The sequence below is a fragment of the Plasmodium brasilianum genome, chromosome 12, assembly GCF_023973825.1.
Source record: "Plasmodium brasilianum strain Bolivian I chromosome 12, whole genome shotgun sequence".
Lineage (NCBI taxonomy): Eukaryota > Apicomplexa > Aconoidasida > Haemosporida > Plasmodiidae > Plasmodium > Plasmodium brasilianum.
Window position 1 is genome coordinate 1,469,428 of NC_090125.1, and position 21,483 is coordinate 1,490,910.

Consider the following 21,483-nt stretch of genomic DNA (forward strand, 5'->3'; position numbering starts at 1 on the left):
TTTTTTTTTTTTTTTTTTTTTGTTTTTTTGATTTTTTTCCCTGTTATCACTTTTCTTTTTATTGTAACGTGTTGGTTATATGTATATATGCGTATGTATATAAATAAAAAAAAAAATATATTTTTAGCTGCATGCTTCATTTTTTATATTCTCAATTTATTTATTTATATATTTATTCATACATTCATTCATTGATCCTTTTTTTTTTTTTTTTTTTTTTTAATATTCACAATTGTATTGCGATTTTTCTTTTTGTTCAATTTTGTTTCCGTTTATTAATTTTTGTTATACATTATATAAATATATACATATATATTATATAAATTAGTGTATATATATGTTTACATATGTGTATGTGCATTTTATATGTGCAGTGAAGACCTCATTGAAAGGGTCTGATTAAGCAAAAATAAAAAGAAACATGCATGGGATAAAGGCATATGACAAAATTAACAAAGTTTTTGAGGAATATTGAAATTTTTTATAATTGTAAAAAGGAAAAGCAGTAAAAAGTATAATTATATTTGCAGTTTTGCACATATGCAAACGTAAGCATTGCTGCAACAGTTGTGGTTCCATTTAATGTTACAGTTATACTCACATTCACATTCGTATTAACAAAGAATCAGTTACAATCAAGAGCGTAAATAAAAACTATGCAATCAAATGCTTGACAATTTTAGGAACAAAAATGAAGTAAAGAATTCTTATGGAATAAAATGGGGAGCAATAGTGTAAGTGAACTAATAAATGAATATATGGGATGTGAGGATACACATAAAGAAAGCAAAATAAAAATCGCCAATAATTTAGTTAAAAATTTTTGTCTTTTGAAGGAATTAAATTTATTAACAACTATAAAAAATGAAGAAAAAAGCCAAGTTCTTGACATTACCAATAATAAAGATAATAATATAATAACTTATGATAGCAATAATATTATTTATGCTAATAAATATATTATGGATTTCTTACAAATTAAAGAACAAAATGTAATTAAAATAAATGAAGAAAAACAGAGGAAAAAGAAAAAGAAGAGTTATGAAGAAGAAATATTAAATGAAAAAGATATATTAAGTATTATTAATACATTAAATATTAATGAATTAAATCTATCCGTGTATGAAAAAAATATTATGTACTGTGATGAACTAGATAGTTTTAAAGTTTTTAACAGCCAATTATTAGTAAAGTATATTGATAATATAGCAACAACAGAAAAGGATAAACGTGCTCATTTAAAATATTATGAAATTTTTAATTTGTTAATAAAAAATTATAATAACACTCTGAGTTTAATAAAAACACAACAAAGAGTTATAAATGATTTAATTTTTTATGCGCATAATATATTAATAAATAATAAAATGCTGAGAGAGAAAAATAAAAATTTAATTAAAATGAATTCAGCGAATATTGAATTAAAAAATAAGTTATATGATAATAATGCAGTTCAAATAAAATTGCCTTTTACAGGTGGAGAAGAACTGTCTTCCTTATATCAGATCCAAATTGATTTATATAGAAAACACATCAATCATTTGTATAATGAAAATGATGAGTTAAGAAAAAATATGAGCATGTTCAATGCAGGGAGTAGGGCCTCAAACTTTTGACGTAGAGGAGGAGGGAAAAAAAAAAAAAAAAAGAAAAACTGACAAAATAGCAAAATAACTGACAAAATAGCAAAATAACTGACAAAATAGCAAAATAACTGGCAAAATAACAAAATAAATGGTAAAGTAACAGAATAACAAAATAGTAAAGTAACTGACAAAATGACAGAATAGCTAACAAAATTGTTAAGAGCAAAGGAAGTAATGACTGACTTAGTTAACAGTGCTCATTAACAAGTAGTTTTTTTTCCACTCCATTTTTATATAGTGATCATTTTAGTAATATACATTCTCCATGTGTACCTTTTTTTTTATTTTACCTGGATTTAATCTTCTTATATTTATGAAAAAAATAATTTTTATAAATGTTAATTAGACGAAAACTATGTTTTAAGTTATAAAATAATGTAACATCATATTATTATTTATATTTACATTTATATTTACATTTTTTGAACAATTCTTGTTTTTCTTTTTGTTTCCATAAAACGATGAATAAATATACAGAGCATATAGTTAAGTTAATTCACCATATATTAAAAAATTTTTTTGGCATATATTTTATAACGCAAAAAAGAACAAAAAAAAAAAAAAAAAAAAAAAAAAAGAAAATAGAGGATAATTTTGTTCATATTATTAAGGGTGCTTATTTTTTGTGTTAGGAATTGAAATAATTCAAGTTAATGGAATAAGTAGTAAAGACACAAAAATTGGAAAATTTCGTTTTTCACTTTGAAATATACTGCTAAAATTTATATGTGAAGAACATGTCACGTTCATATGTATATATGTGCAAAATACAGTACAATGTTTAGGATATAGACTTATTCAAAAGTATTTATACATTCATTATATATATAATATATATACATATACATATATATATATATATATATATTTATTCATTTATTCATTTATTTATCTATTTATTCATTTATTTATTTATCTATTTATTTATTTTGTTTTTTCTTTTGAACATTCACATATACATATGTATATAAATGTGTGTACATTTATGTGCATCTGTTCAAGGAAAATAAAAAGGAAGAAACTATTGCAACTCAAGGCGTTTGTGAAATGTCTATTATACACAAAGGTGTGTATACATTATTAATATTAAATGCAAGAAAATATATGAATAAAAATTACTATATTTAATTAATTAAAAATATAATGAATTAATCATGAGGAAAACAACATACAATAATAAAAATAAACTGAACACACAATATGTGTAATATTGTGCTTTAACCTTTTAATATTAGCACTATATACACTTTCGCAAAACTCATTCAAACTTATTCTTATATAGTTATAATAGTGGAAATAGAAGCTTCAACGATATAAACACTTATGTAGTACATAGAAACATACAAAAAAAATTAAAACAAAAATGGAAGTAAAAGAGGAAATTTTGATCAATAAAGTTTCTTATTCTTCTATATTCTTTTATACATATACATATACATATATATATATATATATATGTATGTGCATGTGTATAGGTATATGCAAGATAATTTAATATCACATCAAATGCATTTTCACTTTTATATTTTTTTTTGGAGTAAAAATTATGCCTGCGGCATTACATATATTTAGAAAGAATGAAAAAAATGAAAAACATCAAAAATATAAAAGAAATGAAAAAAATAATAAAACATAAATATTTAAATATGTAGGAAAATGAAAGAAAAAAAAAAAAAAAAAAAAAAAAAAAAAAAAAAAAAAAAAAAAAAAAAGAAAGATAACAAGGTAACACCAACATGCGGGAGTTGATCCCGTGCCAAATTGCTGAATAATTTATAAATAGGAAAATGTACTTCTATTTTTTGGAAAAGTAAATAATTAAGTGTGTATATATTATGCTACGAAAAATTAATTCTACAAAAGGATTATCAAAATGAACAGGAAAAAAATAAAAGGTAAGATTTTAATAAATAAATATGATAAATTCATTTTATCTATATAATACGAAAATATGTGCTGTGGGTAGATCTCGTCCTGCTTGTATTGTTTAAGTGTATAAGAAAATTTTACTGTTTCGTCTTTTTCAAATAGTTCGACAGTCTGTTTATCTGCATATATATACAAAAATATATATATATGTACGTATGTACATACATACATATGTATGTATATACATGCATATTTTCTTTTTTGGTACATTTTTTAGCCTTTAAGCACTTTTTACTGCTCAGCTTTTTTCCTGATTTGGGAATATTACAGGGTAAAATGCCCTTTTCTGTAAAGGATCATTATACATAGCACTTGCCTCATTTTTCCCAATTCATTCACGTTTCGTATTTTTTCGTCTTAAATGCAACTACAATAATTGGTGGTTGCAATGCAGGAGGGCCTCCTTTTTAGTTTCAAGGAGCCACTATTAAAAAATGCTTTGTTAGTGTATGTCTCTGAACTCATTTTGCTGTTTAAAGGCCTATTACTACTGTTACTTTTATTATTATTATGCCCCTTTACTTGCCTATTCATAACATGGTCATTAACTTGTGAGCTCCTACGCAGCGTTTTATTTGTAAACATAGTTGACTCATACATGTTGGAGAGCTTGACAGTATTACTAGAAAAATGTTGTAAGTAGGACTTAGGATTGTAAGATATATATTTATTATTTTCATTTACTAAAGAGCTAAAGTTTTGTACAACAGGTTCTTTTCTTTCATAGAAATTGCAGTCTTTATTGTTGGAACAGCATTTAACAAACATCCAATTGGATTGTTTTTCTATTTCACTTGGTCTTCTTCTTAATACATTTTTTGTATATAAATTATTTACATGCAAGCTTGGTTCATCTGTTGTTGTCATTGTTCTTGCAAAATCATTAGTGGGATCCCATTTTACTTGAAGAGATAAATTTCTTAAAGCATTCGTTGATTTAATTCTATTAAACTTAAATGAAGATGATTCTCTTAAGTTCAAAAACCCAGTACTTCCTATACTTCTATTTCTTCTTTCTTCATCACCTGCATTTATAGGATCTCTATAATGCATAGGTGAAAACAATGGTATATCTGATCTGCCTATATTTTGAAACCCGCCTGATTTCACACATCCATTCACCTTGTTACTATTTCTAATATTCATATTTATTGCCTTTTTTTTAAGACCACTGCTATTACTATTGCTATTGATGTTGCTGTTACTATTTCTGTTGCTATTAATGTTACTATCACTGCTACCATTACTGTTACTAATACTATTACTATTACTATTAATGTTTTTTACTTTCCCTCCTACATTTGTACCTTTATTGCTACCTGCCTTTATGTTATAATTTTCTCCTTCATCCATGTTCCTTTTAATTATGTTTTTCTTTTTTTTTAGTTTTTTGGAAGACACAGATAGTGCAACAGAACGTAGGCTACTTCTATGAGAAGAATGCGAATTAAATGATTCCGAGCTTTCATCATCTACATTAATAAACTTATCTGTTCCCATTCTTGGTGTTACATAATTATTATTCCATTTATCTTTTGAGTATTTTGAAGATTTACTTTTTCCCAACTCTATTTCTGATAAAGCACTTTCTCTTTTTACAACTACGTTATCATTACCATTATTATCATTTGTTCCCTTAAGTTTTTTTGCATTTTTTTTCCCTTTCAATTTATTTGCATTACTGGTTTCTTTGTGTAGTATTCCGGACTTCAATTTTTTCATTTCTTTATCCATTTTCATTTGTGATGATATAGCAGCTTTTATTTTTTTTGAACTATTTAACTTTGCAATTTTCTTTATTAACTTGTCTTCTTCATTTGATATATCGTCACTCCCCTTATTTATATTTTCCCCTGCTTTAGATTTTTGTTTTTTTAATGATTTAGATTTTTGTTTTTTTAATGATTTAGATTTTTTTAAAGAATTATTTGTCTTTTTATCCATTTCGAAAATTCCTTTAAAAAATGATATTTCATTTCCTTCTGAAGGTAACTTTTTATTTTCATCATCACTCTCATCAGACGAACTGAATTTACCTGCATCAACGGTGTTACATTTCCTATTTAATTTGAGTTTTTTAAAATTTCGCGTTTTTTTGTTGTTCAAATCATTTCCCTTCTTTTCGTTTGTTCCGTTAGCAGCATTTGTTCCATTTGCTCCATCTACTTCCTTTGTTTCCATCTTTTTTTTTTTTATAATTTTATCCTGTTCTAACAACATATTACGAATGTTGTCCGATTTTGAGGACACGATCGTCTTGCTGTTATTTGTCAATTTTTCGTTAATGGTATTATCACTCTTAGATTTACTCAATGTTTTTTTTTTTTTTAAAATGGTCATTGTACTCTTAAAAGATGTAGAAGAAACTTTTTTGGATGGACTTCTACTATTCTGTAACTCATCGGGTAAGTTTTTTTTCATATTCACATTCATTTTCACATTCATTTTCATATTCATATTTACATTCACATTCTTATTATCATTGTTTGATCCATTTGTCTTTTTTTCACCTTTTTTTTTTTCTGCATCTATATCTTTTATTGAATTTTTACTGGAGGAAATCTTCTTTATCCCTATGCCCTTTTTCATGAATAATGTGCTCTTTCTTTGTAATGCACTTTTGTTAATATTGCTACTTTTTTCTAAACCATTACTTTTTTCTTTTCCTATGTTCCTTTTTTCTTTTAAATTTCCAGTGCTATTGACATTTGCATTGACATTAGCACTACCAATGACTTCACTTTTCAACTTTGGAAAAACTGCGTTACCCTTTATTGTTGCTTTATGCTTCAGAGTTAATTCAGGTTTTACTATTTGCTTTACGTTTAATACAGATTTTGTATTTTTTTTGGGGTTCAATGGCAATTTTACGTCCTGCTTTGAGTTTAGAATAGACTTTATAGGTTCGTGTTTTAACAATACATTATCCCCTTTTTTTAGTATCTTTTTATTTAATTTCTGGTCTGCACTTTTCTTTATATCATTTTTTGTTTTTTTCATTTCTTTCAAAATTTCCGTTGACTCTTTTTTATTTTCAGGTCCATTTTGTTTATTGTCTTCACCTTTTTCTTGTTTTTCCTTCTCTCCCATCTTGTTTATCTCTTCTATCTCATCTTTCGCTTCCTTTTCCTCTTGCTTTTCTTTCTCTTTCTCTTCTTCCTCTACCCTTTCTGTCTGAGAGTCTTCCTTACGATGCAAAACGTTTTCCTCCTTCACCATAACAACACTTTCTTTATCATTTAGATCCATTTTTTCTTCTTTTTTTTCATCTTCAGAAATCGTCTCATTATTCCACAATTTTTCTTCTCTTTCTGCTTCCAAATTTTGTTTATCATCTAATTTTTCTTCTTCCTTAGTATCCTTTTCTGGTTCCAAACTTTTTGCAGTATCTATCAGTTCTTCTCTTTTTTCTATATCAAGGATTTCCTTATCACTAACTTTTTCTCCATCCTTTTGTCCTTTCATTTCTCCTTTCAATTCGACTTCTTTTATCTCTCCTATTTCGAAATCTTCATCATCGTCCACTTTTTTTACAGTCTCTACTTCTGTTACCTTTGATTCATACAATTTTCGATCTTCCTTTTCAGTTTCATTTTCTGTCAAGTCATTTAGCCTTTGTTCATATTTATCATCTATTGATTTCTCTCTTTCTGTATCATATTCCATCATCATGTTATCTAAGGTGATTCCATCTTTATTATTTATTTGATATAATTCTTCCTTGTCATCTGTTGCTTTTATTTTATCCTTTTCTTTAGCAATTTCTATGTTTTCCTTTTCTACCTCTTCTTTGTCGTCTATTTCTCGCTTAGCAGTATCTGTCGTATCATTTAATTTGGATATTTTATTTTCAATCGATGATTTAGGGAGTAACTGTTCTTTTTTAACTTTCGCATTCTTAAATAATATTATTTTTTTTTTTTTTTCTTTTTCCTTAGGTATTAAATTGTTTACTAACTTCGAAATGGGTTTTTTTTTGAAAAATTTTTTTATGTCTAAAATTGCTTTTTCCCTTTTAGTAGATACCATTTTTAAAGAGCTAATTTTTTGTGTATTTTTTGGTTTCTCTATAAATTTACGTGTTGTCAATAGTACACTTTTTTCTGCATCATTAATACCTTTTATACTGACATTTTTTGGCATGGATAATTCGTTTTCTTCTTTATTTTTTGTTTCTGCAGCTTTTTTTAAATAGTGTAATGTATGTTTTATATTACCTTTGGGAGGTGCTTTGTGCTTAATATTTTTCTCTTTAATTAAGAATGGAATTTTTTTAGGAATAAATTTGAAAGGTTCTTTTTCTGCTTTTATATTTATCATTTTTGCTTTATGCTTCTCCCTCTCTTCTTCATTATTGTTATTATTATTGTTATTATCATTATTAGTCGTAGTAGTGGTGGTAGTACTCCCCTTTGAAGGTGCAAAATTTATTTTAATCAACGGTTTAGATTTTATTTTTAATTCTTCTTGTTCTAGAGTTTTTTTTAATAAATTTCTGAAAACGGCTTTTCCTTTACTAATATCAACTGATTTTCTGATATTTTCATTTGTTTCAAGATTATTTTGGATCAAAGCTTTTGGTGGTGTTACGAGAGACTTCATTAATAAAGGAGGCTTTTTTTGTATATTTGTTGACTTAGATAATAATGCATTTTTTTGAAGATGAACCCCAGTTTTACTATTTTGTCTATTAATAGTATCTTTAGGTATATTTTTTGAAGCTACTTTACTTGGAACACTATACGAACGTTTGTTAATCAGTGCATTTCTATCTTTTGCTCTAAAATCTGAATTTTTCATATTCACATTTTTTGCAAAATCTTGAGCATTAAGAACTTCTAAAAGCCCTTTGACTTCAATATAAAAGGGCCCGTTATTAATAAATGAACTACTTTTTTTTTCAGACAGAGGAACTTTGGAGCTTATGTTTATAGAGACATTTTCAAAATTTCTGTTTTTATCATTTGGTAAATTCTCATTTTTTTTTTCTTCTTCCGTTTTCATTAACTTAGATTCATTTTCTTTATCTAATTTATTCTCCTTTTCATGAATCTCCAAGTATTCTAATGATTTTTCGACAGAGTTTGACTTTGGAAAATTTGAGTTGTTTTTTAACTCATTTGAATTAGCACCATTATTACTGCCATTTATCGTATTCGAAGAGTCTAAATCTGCTTGGATACTGGTGGTGTTGTTTGCAACATTGTTAACACCGTTTAAAGTATCTCTACTTATTTCTGCATTTACATTTTTATCTTTTTCATCTTCCTTTTTAGGGTTTCCATTAAGTGTTTCGTTTTCTCCTATTTCATTATTCTGTCTTTCATCTTTAGAATCATCTGGTAAGTCCGTGTATATGTTATCGTTTAAATCCATCACAAATATGTTTATTCATTACAACTAATGTATAAAGACCTCTTTTTTTTTTTTTTTTTTTTTTTATTTATTTTTCTTTTTTTCCTACTTTATATTACGAAAAATAAGTAATTAAAAGTTGTTACAAGAACAAACAAACGGACAAATGAATTTTATGAAAGTGTGCACAAAAAAAAAAACATCAAAATTTTATATACAAAAGAGTGCATAGAGCATAAAAAAAAAAAAATGAAAATTTAAAGCATGTTAATAGGACAATATTATATATAATAAACAAAAAAAACAAAAAAGGTTATTTTAAAATATATTAGTGTACATTTTTTCTTGTTAATTGTAGCTATGAGATGAAATAAATATACAACAGATAAAATAGATATGAAAAAAAAAAAAAAGAAAAAAAAAAGCTATAATGTATACATAAAAAAAGTGCTGTAGATTATGAACAGGCAAGAAAAAAAAAAAATATTAAAATGGGATGAAACGGAAGAAATGTATATGATTATAAATATCTTAAAAATTGAATATTTATATGTATATATAGATATATGTATATATAAATCTATATAAATATTTATAACTTGTTAATTAAAAACAGAAATAATATGTGAACTCACGAACAGGTACACCAGTAAGGGTTGTTGCATTGTTGTACTGAAAAAAAAAAAAAAAAATGATAGCTAGCTTTATTTTTTGTAACTTAATTTTAACTATATAAATGTATGACATAGTCATAATTTTTTAAAGAAAATGTTATACAATTCATTATTATGTTCATAAAAAAAAATATAATTTTTTTTTTTTTTAATTTTACGAAGTTCACATTTTCTTGGCATATATTTTATATGTTACATGAATTCTCTATTTCTTAACAAATGTGTATTAAAAGGATGAATAAAATTATGTATGAAAAGTAATATTATTTACAGAAAATTGGCGTAACCTTTTGACGTAAAAGAGTTTGTATAAATTTCTATCATAATAAAAGGTACCAGCTTCGTTATTGCATTTATATATATATATATATATATATATATACATACGTATGTGATATATTTACAACATGTGCGCTCAAAATATATATAAACTTCCAAGCGTACTAAGACAAAATGATAGCTTAATTTCGAAGTTCATTTATCTAATAAAAATTATAAGAATTTTGCAATAAACAAAGTTGCCATGCTGTGTTTTTATCCATCTTCCAAAGAATAAATGAGAATGAAAAGAATTACAATTTGAATACGTAAAAAAATACCAGTGGCACAACATGTGCTTCATACAATAACTGGTGTCCTTAAATGTGTTTGTTTACTATAAATACTTTCAAAAAAAAAAAAAAAAAAAAATTGTTTTATATTTGTTTATTTATATAAGATTGATAAATATTCGTAATTTTACTTATTTTATTTGAATTTATTTTATTTTTTTTGTTTTTTTATTTTTCTATTTTTTTTTTTTTTTTTACATTTCTGATATTGAAAGAGTAAAATTCAGAATTTCTACAAACGTGTGCACATGAAATAAAAAAAAAAAATTTTTTTTTTTTTAAATATCTTACCTACTTATATATTACTTAGAATTTTCTATTAATTTCCTGTGGAAAAGTGTTTAAAATTTTACATAATATATATATATATATATATTCACATGTGCCTTGTTTATCGAAGGACTTGGTTTTCTTTTTCATGAGGAACAGTTGAGTTATTTTCATAAACAAATTTTGTGTTATGCTGACAGTGGTTGCACTTGTAATAAACCAGATATTCATCTCTTGACTTAAAATTATTATTTGTGCTTGTAAAATCTTGCACATGTTCATTTTTTTTAGTTTTGTTTTTCGGTAAGTTCAGTGGGTTAACAGAAACTTTGCAAGTTACACTTGGGATTAGAACTGAATTGCACTTTTTGCAAAACAACTTTTTGAATTTTTTATCATATTTTATTAAAAACTTGTTAGAAAGTCTTCTCATAGTTTTTATATATTCCCTAGATATATTGGGGCTAAAGTGATTCATTAAAAATGATGCTTGCAATAAATAATTTATTCTAATCATTTGTTTCATTGGTTTTGCTGCTTCATCGTTATTATTACCTTTTTTTTTTCTTTTTTTTCTATTCCTTCGATTTGGTTCACTTACGCTTAATTCATCATATATTTGTATTTTTTCATTTGTTTCCTTATTTTTCGATGAATTATTTTTTGCTTGAACATCACTATTTATATCTTCATTAAAGCATTCAGAATTGTTATATTCCTCAACATGTTCATGCTTTTTTACTGTTCCAGTTTTTGTTTTTTCTGAATTGTCTTTAAATACATTATTTGGACAATTTTTAATAGAGCTTAAGTTATTTAACTTTCTTTTTAATACATCACAACGATCTTTATTTTTTAACAGATGGCTTTTAGTGATAGTAAACTCGTTTTCATTTTCTGAGTTCAACATATTTTTAATAAAGTTTAATTATTTTTCATACTATACATATAAAACGTACGTAACACTTTAAATGCAATCACTTAACAATATTGTACTGATGGATTATATATTATTTCTGATTATGTACCATTTCTGTTAATTTGCGCTATGAATAATGAAAAAAGGAAGTTGTTTAAAAAAAAAATAAAATTTCTACATAGCTGCTATAAGTTTAAGCATGAACTTCAGCAAGTATGTAAATGTTCATATCATATATTCATATATGTATACATGAATGTTATTTTGAATGTATGAAACTACGAATAAGCATACTCACATATTAGTGATTCATTCTCACGCGAATCAAAAATTCAATATTTTAAATATTTTTTTAAAAGAAGAAATTATGTTTTGTACTAAAATAAAAAATAAAAGTAAAATTATTTATTATTTCTTTTGTCATTGCGATTATTTTTTTACGCTTCAGCATGAACTTTATTTTGCTGTGAACGTCCAAAATGGGATTTTGATTAAATTCATTTTAAAAAGTCCAAAAAGGTAATTCGATTAAATTTATTTTAAAGTTTAACAAAATTTGAAATTATATACTAGAGTGCTATGTTTTATTAGTATTATTTTGTACATATTTTCTTAGTGTACAACTGATGTTTGGGAATTTCTATAGTTATAACGGATTAAAATCTATTATTTTTTTAAATAAATAATAATGTTTTGATATTTTAAATAAAGAAGATGGTGGCAATTTTGTTAAAAGGAAAAATTGTCCGTACTGTATAGGTGTGTAATAGCTTAAGTATTTTTTTTTTTTTTTTTTTGTTCAATAGTAACATTTTCGAAGAAGTTCGATATAAAAGAAAAAAAAGAATAATTTAAAATTAAATTTTTTATTTATTTCTCACGTAGATTAAAATTATAACCAAATATAAATGCAGAAATGGTAATGCACAAAGTGTATACAAAATAACGACATGAAGAAAGTTCAAACATCCATAAATACTATTTTAGTATTATTGGATTAATGCGTATAATTAATAGAGAGGTCTATTAAAAAAAAAAAAAAAAAAAAACGATGAAAATTTGTAAATACTTATTAATCATAAAGATTTATTTTTTATATAATTTATAATTATTTTTTTTTTTTAACAGGCATTTGTGTATCTACACATTACTTTAAAAATTGTGTTGTGTAACTCGTTCTAATTTCTGCTTTATTCTTTATATATGGATAATGTAACATTGAGATTTAAAAACAATTACAGAGTTGTTTAAATATTAGAAAAATACACAATTCCTTAATTGTATATGATAATTCCATTGTTCCATTTGTATTATATTACTTTTTCTTTTTTTTTGTTTGCAAAAATGAATAACATAACATTATTTAGTTTCTTTGTATTTATTACTATAAGTAATTATACACTAACCTGCTTAAAAAGAGAAGAAATCGTAAAGGATAATTTAAAAATTTTAATAGGAAATTTAAATGAAAGTATAAAATTAAATTGTGAGTTGTCCAAAACTATTCATATTTTAGATGCTAGTTATGGAAATCCATCCGTTGATAACTTTCTGATAAAAAAAAGTTATTTCGTAAATAATGTTACTATTTAAATATGCATATTCTATATATAATATGCTTCGTCTAATAGATACACACATACATACATGTATATATACACACATATGTACATGTATATATACACGCATACGTACATGTATATATACACACATACGTACATGTATATATACACACATACGTACATGTATATATACACACATACGTACATGTGTATGTGCATCCGTTTGTACCCCTTATTTGTTCCTCTAAAAAAGAATAATGTTACAAATTTTTACATGAGCTGATTTTTCCCAGGTTCATTAGATGCACCACACACATTACCAGTTGTCCAAATGATGTGTGAAGGGAAAGAAAATTGCGACGTACAAATAAAAACTAGAATAGTCATTATATTAATGCTGTTTTTTAAAATAAAAAACAATGAATTGTTAATAAAAAGATAGCACTAAATGAGTTTTATTGTTCTCTTTTTTCTCTTTCTCTTTTTACTCATATTTCTCTATTTACTCATATTTCTCTATTTACTCATTTTTTTTTTTTTTTTTTAAGATAAATGTAAATAACGAAACATTCAAAATTCTCTCTTTGATAAAAGATTTTCACAAACTTGTAATAAAATATTCTTGTGTGTCGTTTAAACGAAAATCCTTCCCTTCATGTATAATTATAGCACTATATATTTACACTTTCAAAATAAGAAAAATAAATTGCACTTTATAAAATATCTGTAATCTTTTTGTATCCACATATATATTATATACATGTATATACACTATTTTCTGTTTTATTTGATATAGACAAAATAAAAGCGAAGAGAGGCAACGACAATACTTGGAATATAGAATTTCAAGGTTTTTTCCAAAAACAGTGAAAAAAATAAAATAAAATAAAATAAAATAAAACAATTAAGTTTTGATAAAAACAATGAAAATTCTAATGAAAATATCGAATTTTATTTATTTTTTTTTATGGCTTTTCTAGGAGAAGCATCAAATAAAGAACTATATCTTCATGTGCACGACATGTAAATTGTAACAATGCCAGACGTTTATAACGTTATATGTATATGCGTATTCTTATACAAACACATATATGTATACATATATATATATATATATATATGATTTCCCTTTTTTGCACCATTTTTCAACAATGTAGTTCTTTTTCTCATTTCTGTTATTTATAGAAATGCAATTTGTGAAAAACCATTGCTTAAAAAAAAATACATAGACGTAAATGAGGCAGAACAGGAGTAATACAAAAAAATGCACTGAATTACAGTGCATATATGTTTTACATTTATTTGCATTTTACTTTTATTTGTATTTTCCTTTTATTTGCATTTTACTTTTATATGTATTTTACTTTCATTTGCATTTTACTTTCATTTGCATTTTACTTTTATTTGTATCTTACTTTTATTTGTATCTTACTTTTATTTGTATCTTACTTTTATTTGTATCTTACTTTTATTTGTATCTTACTTTTATTTGTATCTTACTTTTATTTGTATCTTACTTTTATTTGTATCTTACTTTTATTTGTATATTACTTTTATTTGTATCTTACTTTTATTTATATCTTACTTTTATTTTTTATTTTTTATTTTTACGTTCCGTTTTCTCGCTTTACTTTGCACTGTTATATTTTATTTTACTTTCATTTATCAGGTGTAACACCATAAAAAAATGTGTATATATAATTTTTAATATTGACGGGTACACATTATGCGAATCGCCTTTTTACAAAGATGCAACAATACAAAAAAATGCGAAAGTAATTCGAAGATATTCCAAAAAAAAAAAAAAACAAAAAAAAGATTTAAGATAAAAAATAAAACAAAATTGCTTAATACATATTTATATTTATAAAAATAAATTTTTTCCTTTTTGTTTTTTCTTATTTTTTAGATTTACATCAAAATGTCTTACAGTAAAGGAAAAAAAACTATATTTTTTCTGGAGAGTTTTTTATTTTTAGATATAGAGTTGCAAAAAAAAAAAAAAAAAAAAAAAAAAAAAAAAAATATAAAATAGTGAAATAATGTAATTTTCTTTTTTTTTCTTTTTTTTTTTTATAAGTTAGTGGAAACATACCTGAAAATTATGACGTCTTTCCTAACTTTCAAGGTGGAAAAAAAAAAAAAAAATTTCCATTAGTCATAAATGTGTTATAAACTTCAGCTATTAAAGTTTTAGGCTCGCACAATGATATAACAAATACATGGTTCTTTTTTTACTATAATATTTCAAGGAGTTTGTGAGAAGAATGAAGTTATGTATGAAATGGATGCAGCTCTAAGCTTAGAAGATGTTTATAGTAACATGAAATATATATACAGCATATATAAAACCACGTCAGATATGAAATATACGTAACATTTTTTTTTTTTTTTTTTTTTTTTAATCATCCTTCTTAGAGAAGTGTAAAGAGATCAATTGTGACTATTTCACAGTAATACTTTTTAACAATTTGAAAAATCATAATTTCACATACATTTATTTTTTTATTTTCACTTTTAATTTCATTTTTAATTTCATTTTTAATTTAATTTTCATTTTTAATTTCATTTTTAGTTTCATTTTCATTTTCATTTTTAATTTCATTTTCATTTTTAATTTCATTTTCATTTTCATTTTTAGATGTCTACTGCTAATGGGTTCGAAGGCAATTCTTATTTCTTAAAAAAAAAGAAAAAAGAAAATACATAACTTGTTCATAATTTTTTATAAATTTTTTTTTCTTTTTCCCCCATTTTGACTATAAGTGTAAAAGGAGCATCTAAAAATTTCCGCAATTATGCTTGGTTTTGTAAAGGTTTCCCTAAATACGTAAGTTTTTTTGTAAACACTCGAAAGTGGAAAAATATGTTCACATATATTTATATATTACCAAGTAAGAAGGAACAAACATGCTGTATAATATATTAAAAACAGTTCATAAAAAAAAAAATTACCTTGATTTAGGTTTCTCATGAGGGCTTCATTTTTGGGAAAAATAATAAAAAGTAATAACATATTACCAAAAAGAAAAAGAATATATATCACGCTTTGTAGTTGTAGATGTACTTGCAGGTGAACTTGTAGTTTTATATTAATATATTACAGTAAATTTTTCAAAAAAATAAATATAACATTATTTTATTGGTATATTCGTTAAAATCTGTTTTTGTTCTAATATTATTTGTAGCTCAAAAAACCCTAAGCAAAGATTAAGTAAAAAAAAAAAAAAGAAGGAAAAGGAGGAAGGAAATATACAATTCTATATAAACAACGAAATTTTGAATTTTGAATTTTGAATTTTGAATTTTATATCAGTGTTGTTACATTTACGTTTTTTCTTTAAAATAAATCATTAACTGAACGTGAGATCTACATTTTCAATATAAATATATGTACATATATATATATACATATGTACTTATATACATACATACATACAAACATGCATATACACATACATATTGCACACTATGCTTTAATTTTTTATTGTTTTTTCCTTGTTCCCTCAAAAAAAAGTTCTAAAGGGTTTTGAAGGACCTTTAAATTGAAAGTAGGAGAAGGAAATTTTTTTTTTTTTTATCACATATACATAAATCCTCATTTGTATATATGTAAATGCATTACTTTTTGTTATTATTATATAATTTTTTTTTTTTTTTAATAAGAAATTTTGGATCTAGCAATTTTCCATTTTGTTTATATAACGTTATCATTTATACAGATAGGAAAAAAAAAATAAAAAAAATAAAATAATAAGAAAATAAAGCAGTCACTCATCGGGGAGATGCAAAAATTGTTATCAAAAAAAAAGAATACATATATATATATATATATATGTATGTTGTGAGTATACTGTATATTTCATTTTGTTAATTTCGTTATTTTCGTTATTTTCGTTATTTTCGTTATTTTCGTTAATTTCGTTATTTTCGTTAATTTCGTTATTTTCGTTAATTTCGTTAATTTTGTTAATTTCGTTAATTTCGTTAATTTTGTTAATTTCGTTAATTTTGTTAATTTTGTTAATTTTTTTTTTTTTTTTTTTTTTTAAATGCTTTCGTTAAAGTACTCCTGAGTTCTTATGCATAAATAACGAACTTCCTCGCTTATTAACTTTCTTCATCAAGGATGTATACATATGCGATGGAAAAAGGAGTAAATGTTGTAAACGAAAACAACGAAATAAAAAGGATTTTGAAAAATATAAAAGATAGTGAAAATACGAAAGATAAGTTTGCTAACATTTTAAAGTTGACGAAAAACACCAAGGATTTAAAAGAAAAGGATAAAATTAGTGTTCTAAAAGCAATAGATGTGGAATTTCTTTGTTTATTATTACGTTCAAAATATGAGTTTAAATTATTTACTCTTCGTTTAATTAATAGCTTAATAGCAAATTCTACTGTTATTCATTTAAAAAAATGCATACCTTTTATTATTCCTGATGTTCATAATTATTTAACGTATATAAAAAAGGTAAATAGGAAAATAAACAAAACTAAAAAGGCAATAAAAAGTTGTAGTCACTTAGAAAGGGGGCGTAATCAAGAGCGCAATGATGAACGAACATGTGTAAGGAATAGTTGGAGTAGTGAGGAAAAGCATACGGATGAGGAGAAGCATACGGATGAGGAGATGCATACGGATGAGGAGAAGCATACGGATGAGGAGAAGCATACGGATGAGGAAAAACATAGCGATGCGCTAGAAGTTTGGGATAGTATAAAAGACATGAACTCGTTTTATATCGAATTTTTAACTTTTTTTTTGAAAATTGAACCATTTTTAAAGAAAGATGAAATGATTGTGGTAAGCAACTATTTCGACTCCAAAAATTATGATATTGATGTTGATGTGGAAATGTACTTTTTTTGCAAAAGCTTAAGAAAAAAGTTTAGAGCAGAAAATGTTACAAGTAGCAAAGGTGATGTAATTATTAAAAAGTCCGATAATGAGAACAACTGTAAGTTGAATAATGAAAAAAGAGAAGAAGTAGTCAACAATATGGTTAGTGAATTAGATGGTAGCAGTGAGGATGGTCTGTATACATATTCTACGGCATGTTCAGATGATAAGGAATACGTTAATTCTGAAAAGGATGTCCTTTATTCTTGTAATGACCAAGTTAATTTAATTGAGCTAGTTTTGGGAATTTTAAGAGAAAACATTACTATTGAAGAAGTATTGAGCGGAAGAGAAAAAAACAAAAAAAAAAAAAAAGGTCAAGTGGAAGAAAAAATGAGAGTGAACGCAAGGGAAAGTAAGAATAGAAGACTTGAAGAAAAGGTAAAAGGTAACGAAGTAGAATGTGTAGAAAAATATAGTAGAAGGGATATGCTACATGATGACGATGTTGAAACATATAGCTTGGTGTCCATACTGGATGATGAATATAATCATCGTGCCTTATTATTAAAAAAAGAAAGTATAAATATATCCTTGCATTTTTTGAACAATGTAATTATAAAACTTAATGATATTAAATTTATAAAGGAATATTTTCATTTGTTAAATAGAGTAATTGAAAATTATGATAAGGAGAACATAGTAACTTCGATGAACTGTTTAACTAATTTAAATATATATTTAAAAAAAAATGGTTTTAATCTTAAAAATGTGTTGGATGAAAATAGTGTTTATAAATTCTATGCAAATATTATTTATTTATTTTCAAAGCTAAAAACAGAAAAAGAGAAAGTACTATTATATACTTTATACTCAACTATATATACATGCTTAAAATTTATGTGTGTAAATAAAAACTCTGTAGATATTATTAAAACCCCTTTGTCCTATATGAATATAGAATTATATTTATTTTTTGACGATGTTATAAAATATGGTAACGAGAGTGGACCTAAGAAGTATATGTTTTATAACAGCCATGTTAAATCGATGATTCGGTTGATTTGTAGTAACATTGAGCATATGGTAACGTTCGTGAGCGGTGAGTATTCTATGGATGAGGGGGGCGTTGATGATGATGATGAGGGTGCTAATGATAATACTATCGCTGGCGCTTACATTGCTACTGCCGCTGCTGCTACCTCTACCTCTACAGCTGATGGTGGATGTGCATCGCGAAACGGAAGATTTGTAGACCAACTCGAAGAATATTCTCCTGGTGTACGTGCAAAAGAGGGCTTCCGAAAAAATAAATACGTTGGTGACGATAACTTAATGGATGGTATTTCTAGCAAAGAAGTACAAAGGAAGAACGTGCCTTCACCGAACTCGAGTAATAACAAAGACGAATGTATAACTGATAAGAAAAAGAAAAAGGGAAAAACATACATTGGTGGTAATGCTTTATCGTCAAAAAAAGAGAAAGAAAAAAAGCTATTTAATAATAAAGACAAAAATCAAATTGAGTTAAATGACATTTATGTAATTTTAAATAAAATAAAACAAACAATTAAATTATTATTAGAATTTTTTAAAGATTTAAAAGCCAATTTTAAAACACGAAATGAAGATTGTAACCATCTTAAATTATTTAAAGAAACTTTTAATGAAGAAATAAATTCTTTGATACGTCTATTTTGTAATTATTTAATTCATGATATGGATCCATATATGGACGATTTTCTAAATTTATTAGACTTTTTTGCTATTTGTGCAGATGATCAAAATTTTTTTTTTTTCATTTTTGTTGTAAAACATATTGACGCTAATCGTTACTTTAATAACAGGATTTTTTTAACAAAAATTTTTTTATATATCCTTGATACTAATATGAAAAACATTGTACATGTAAAAATATTATATAATATACTTAACAAGTGCACATTTAACATTATAGAGTATTTGGAACTACGAGGTATCAAGGATCTTACTGGATATTTGGAAGTCGGGCAAAGTATACAAGTTAGCGAAAATGCAGTCAGTGATTACGATATAATTGAAAATTTTAGTAGACCAATAGATAAGTTAAACAATGTTCATTTTGTTTACACCATATGTGAAGATGAATATTGTAAAAAAAGCTATGATGATAAATTTAAGAAAAACATAACAAATATTATTCTCTTTTGCATACATTTTTTCCTTTATTACTATTTTGAAATATTGCATCAAAAAAAAGAAAAAACTGTACAAACAGATTTTGACTTTCATAAAGATAATTATTTTAATTTATGTAATAACCAAATGCAAAGAGACCAACAGAAATTTTTTCTTTCTGTAAAAGTTCTGTTAACTATTTCGTCTTTGCTTTTTAAAAGATTTGATTCGTATGTTATCGCATCCATTTTGAAGAAGCGGGAGATCCTCTTTGTGCAGGTTCCATTTACACACACACATGTGCACTCCATATGTGCATATCCATGTTTACTTATCTACGTATACACACGTGTAAACAACTGTATATAATACGCATATGCATTTGTTATGTCGCATCCCTTTCGTATTGCATGAGATCATAGCATAGTTTATTCGTTGTGTTACGTATTTGCTGCTCTGATTTGCCCTTGAAATAATTATGGTTCCACAGTATTTATGTATACATTTTATTTCATTAGGACTGCATAGTTTGTGTCCTCTTATACTTGAAATGCTCAATTGAAGATGAAAATATCAGCAGCGAAGAGAACAGCAGTGAAAGGACTCATATAAAAAGAAAAAGGAAAAAATATTTTTTTCAAATTTTAGAATTAACTTATTTTATTATGTACTACCATCCTTATTTTGTTTCGCTACTTATTTTTCGTCTTAGGCAAACGAAACAAGTAATTAAAAAAAAAAAAATGAATAGAATAAAATGAATAGAATAAAATAAATAAAGTATAAAATAATATAATGAATGAAAAGAACTTCAATTATGTTTACCCTTTGCGTGCTTCTTTTCTGATTTTGTATGTACGTATATGTGTATATACATAATTGCGCTCAAATGAAGAATGCTTTTTTTTTTTTTTGCCCTTTTAACAATTTTGCAAAATAACTGTAATTTCTTCAGGCTAAGGAGACGATATTTTTAGAAACTGCAAAATTAAACATGAAGGAAAAATACGTTTCTATTTGTTCATTTTTAAATAGATTTATCGAGAATTATGTGTGAAATGTAAGCTGTAAACTCACATACACATACACATACACACACACACACACACACACACACACAAAATAAAAAAGAGAATTGAAAACTAAAAGGTGTAATAAGTTGCATACATATTTTTAGGAGAATCTTCAAGTAGTGTAATACGTGTTACACATGTTGTACATGTTATACACATTATACACGCTAAATTTTCAGCATCTTCTCAAGATACCTCTTATTTGGTGCTGCAACTGTTTAATCTTTTTGATTACATATCCTAATTAAACCCTTTATATATATATTTCTACAAGAAAAATAAAAAATGGGTAACAACAGTTTGTTACACTTACATGTATGCACATGTAAACACAAAGAAATAAATGAATAAATATAAATATACTACATACATGTTAATACATGCATACATAACTTATTTACCATTTCCTACTATTTTAATTCGTTTTAAGTGATTATGCAT

The 21,483-nt window shown here is 25.0% G+C and overlaps 5 protein-coding genes across 5 annotated transcripts; 3 read left to right on the forward strand and 2 right to left on the reverse strand.

The window, feature by feature from the left end:
* Positions 1-719: 719 nt before the first annotated feature.
* On the forward strand, positions 720-1,616 carry MKS88_004295 (uncharacterized protein; the record flags this gene model as incomplete). Its single annotated transcript, XM_067217459.1, has 1 exon — positions 720-1,616. One exon carries the CDS (start codon positions 720-722, stop codon positions 1,614-1,616), a length of 897 nt encoding a protein of 298 aa, XP_067071885.1.
* Positions 1,617-3,932: 2,316 nt separating this feature from the next.
* On the reverse strand, positions 3,933-8,951 carry MKS88_004296 (uncharacterized protein; the record flags this gene model as incomplete). The annotated part of the gene is made up of 1 exon (XM_067217460.1): positions 3,933-8,951. One exon carries the CDS (start codon positions 8,949-8,951, stop codon positions 3,933-3,935), a length of 5,019 nt encoding a protein of 1,672 aa, XP_067071886.1.
* Positions 8,952-10,606: 1,655 nt separating this feature from the next.
* MKS88_004297 (ribonuclease P protein subunit RPR2) lies at positions 10,607-11,395 on the reverse strand (the record flags this gene model as incomplete). The annotated part of the gene is made up of 1 exon (XM_067217461.1): positions 10,607-11,395. The coding sequence occupies one exon, from the start codon at positions 11,393-11,395 to the stop codon at positions 10,607-10,609; it is 789 nt and encodes a 262-aa protein (XP_067071887.1).
* A 1,353-nt stretch (positions 11,396-12,748) lies between these two features.
* MKS88_004298 (uncharacterized protein) lies at positions 12,749-16,263 on the forward strand (the record flags this gene model as incomplete). Its single annotated transcript, XM_067217462.1, has 14 exons — positions 12,749-12,968; positions 13,260-13,327; positions 13,515-13,623; positions 13,763-13,816; positions 14,124-14,217; positions 14,636-14,741; positions 14,876-14,897; positions 15,047-15,094; positions 15,219-15,284; positions 15,385-15,419; positions 15,608-15,624; positions 15,733-15,796; positions 15,932-15,972; positions 16,155-16,263. The coding sequence occupies 14 exons, from the start codon at positions 12,749-12,751 to the stop codon at positions 16,261-16,263; spliced, it is 1,053 nt and encodes a 350-aa protein (XP_067071888.1).
* An 847-nt stretch (positions 16,264-17,110) lies between these two features.
* Positions 17,111-21,026, forward strand: MKS88_004299 (uncharacterized protein; the record flags this gene model as incomplete). The annotated part of the gene is made up of 3 exons (XM_067217463.1): positions 17,111-20,248; positions 20,488-20,694; positions 20,925-21,026. The coding sequence occupies 3 exons, from the start codon at positions 17,111-17,113 to the stop codon at positions 21,024-21,026; spliced, it is 3,447 nt and encodes a 1,148-aa protein (XP_067071889.1).
* Positions 21,027-21,483: the final 457 nt, after the last annotated feature.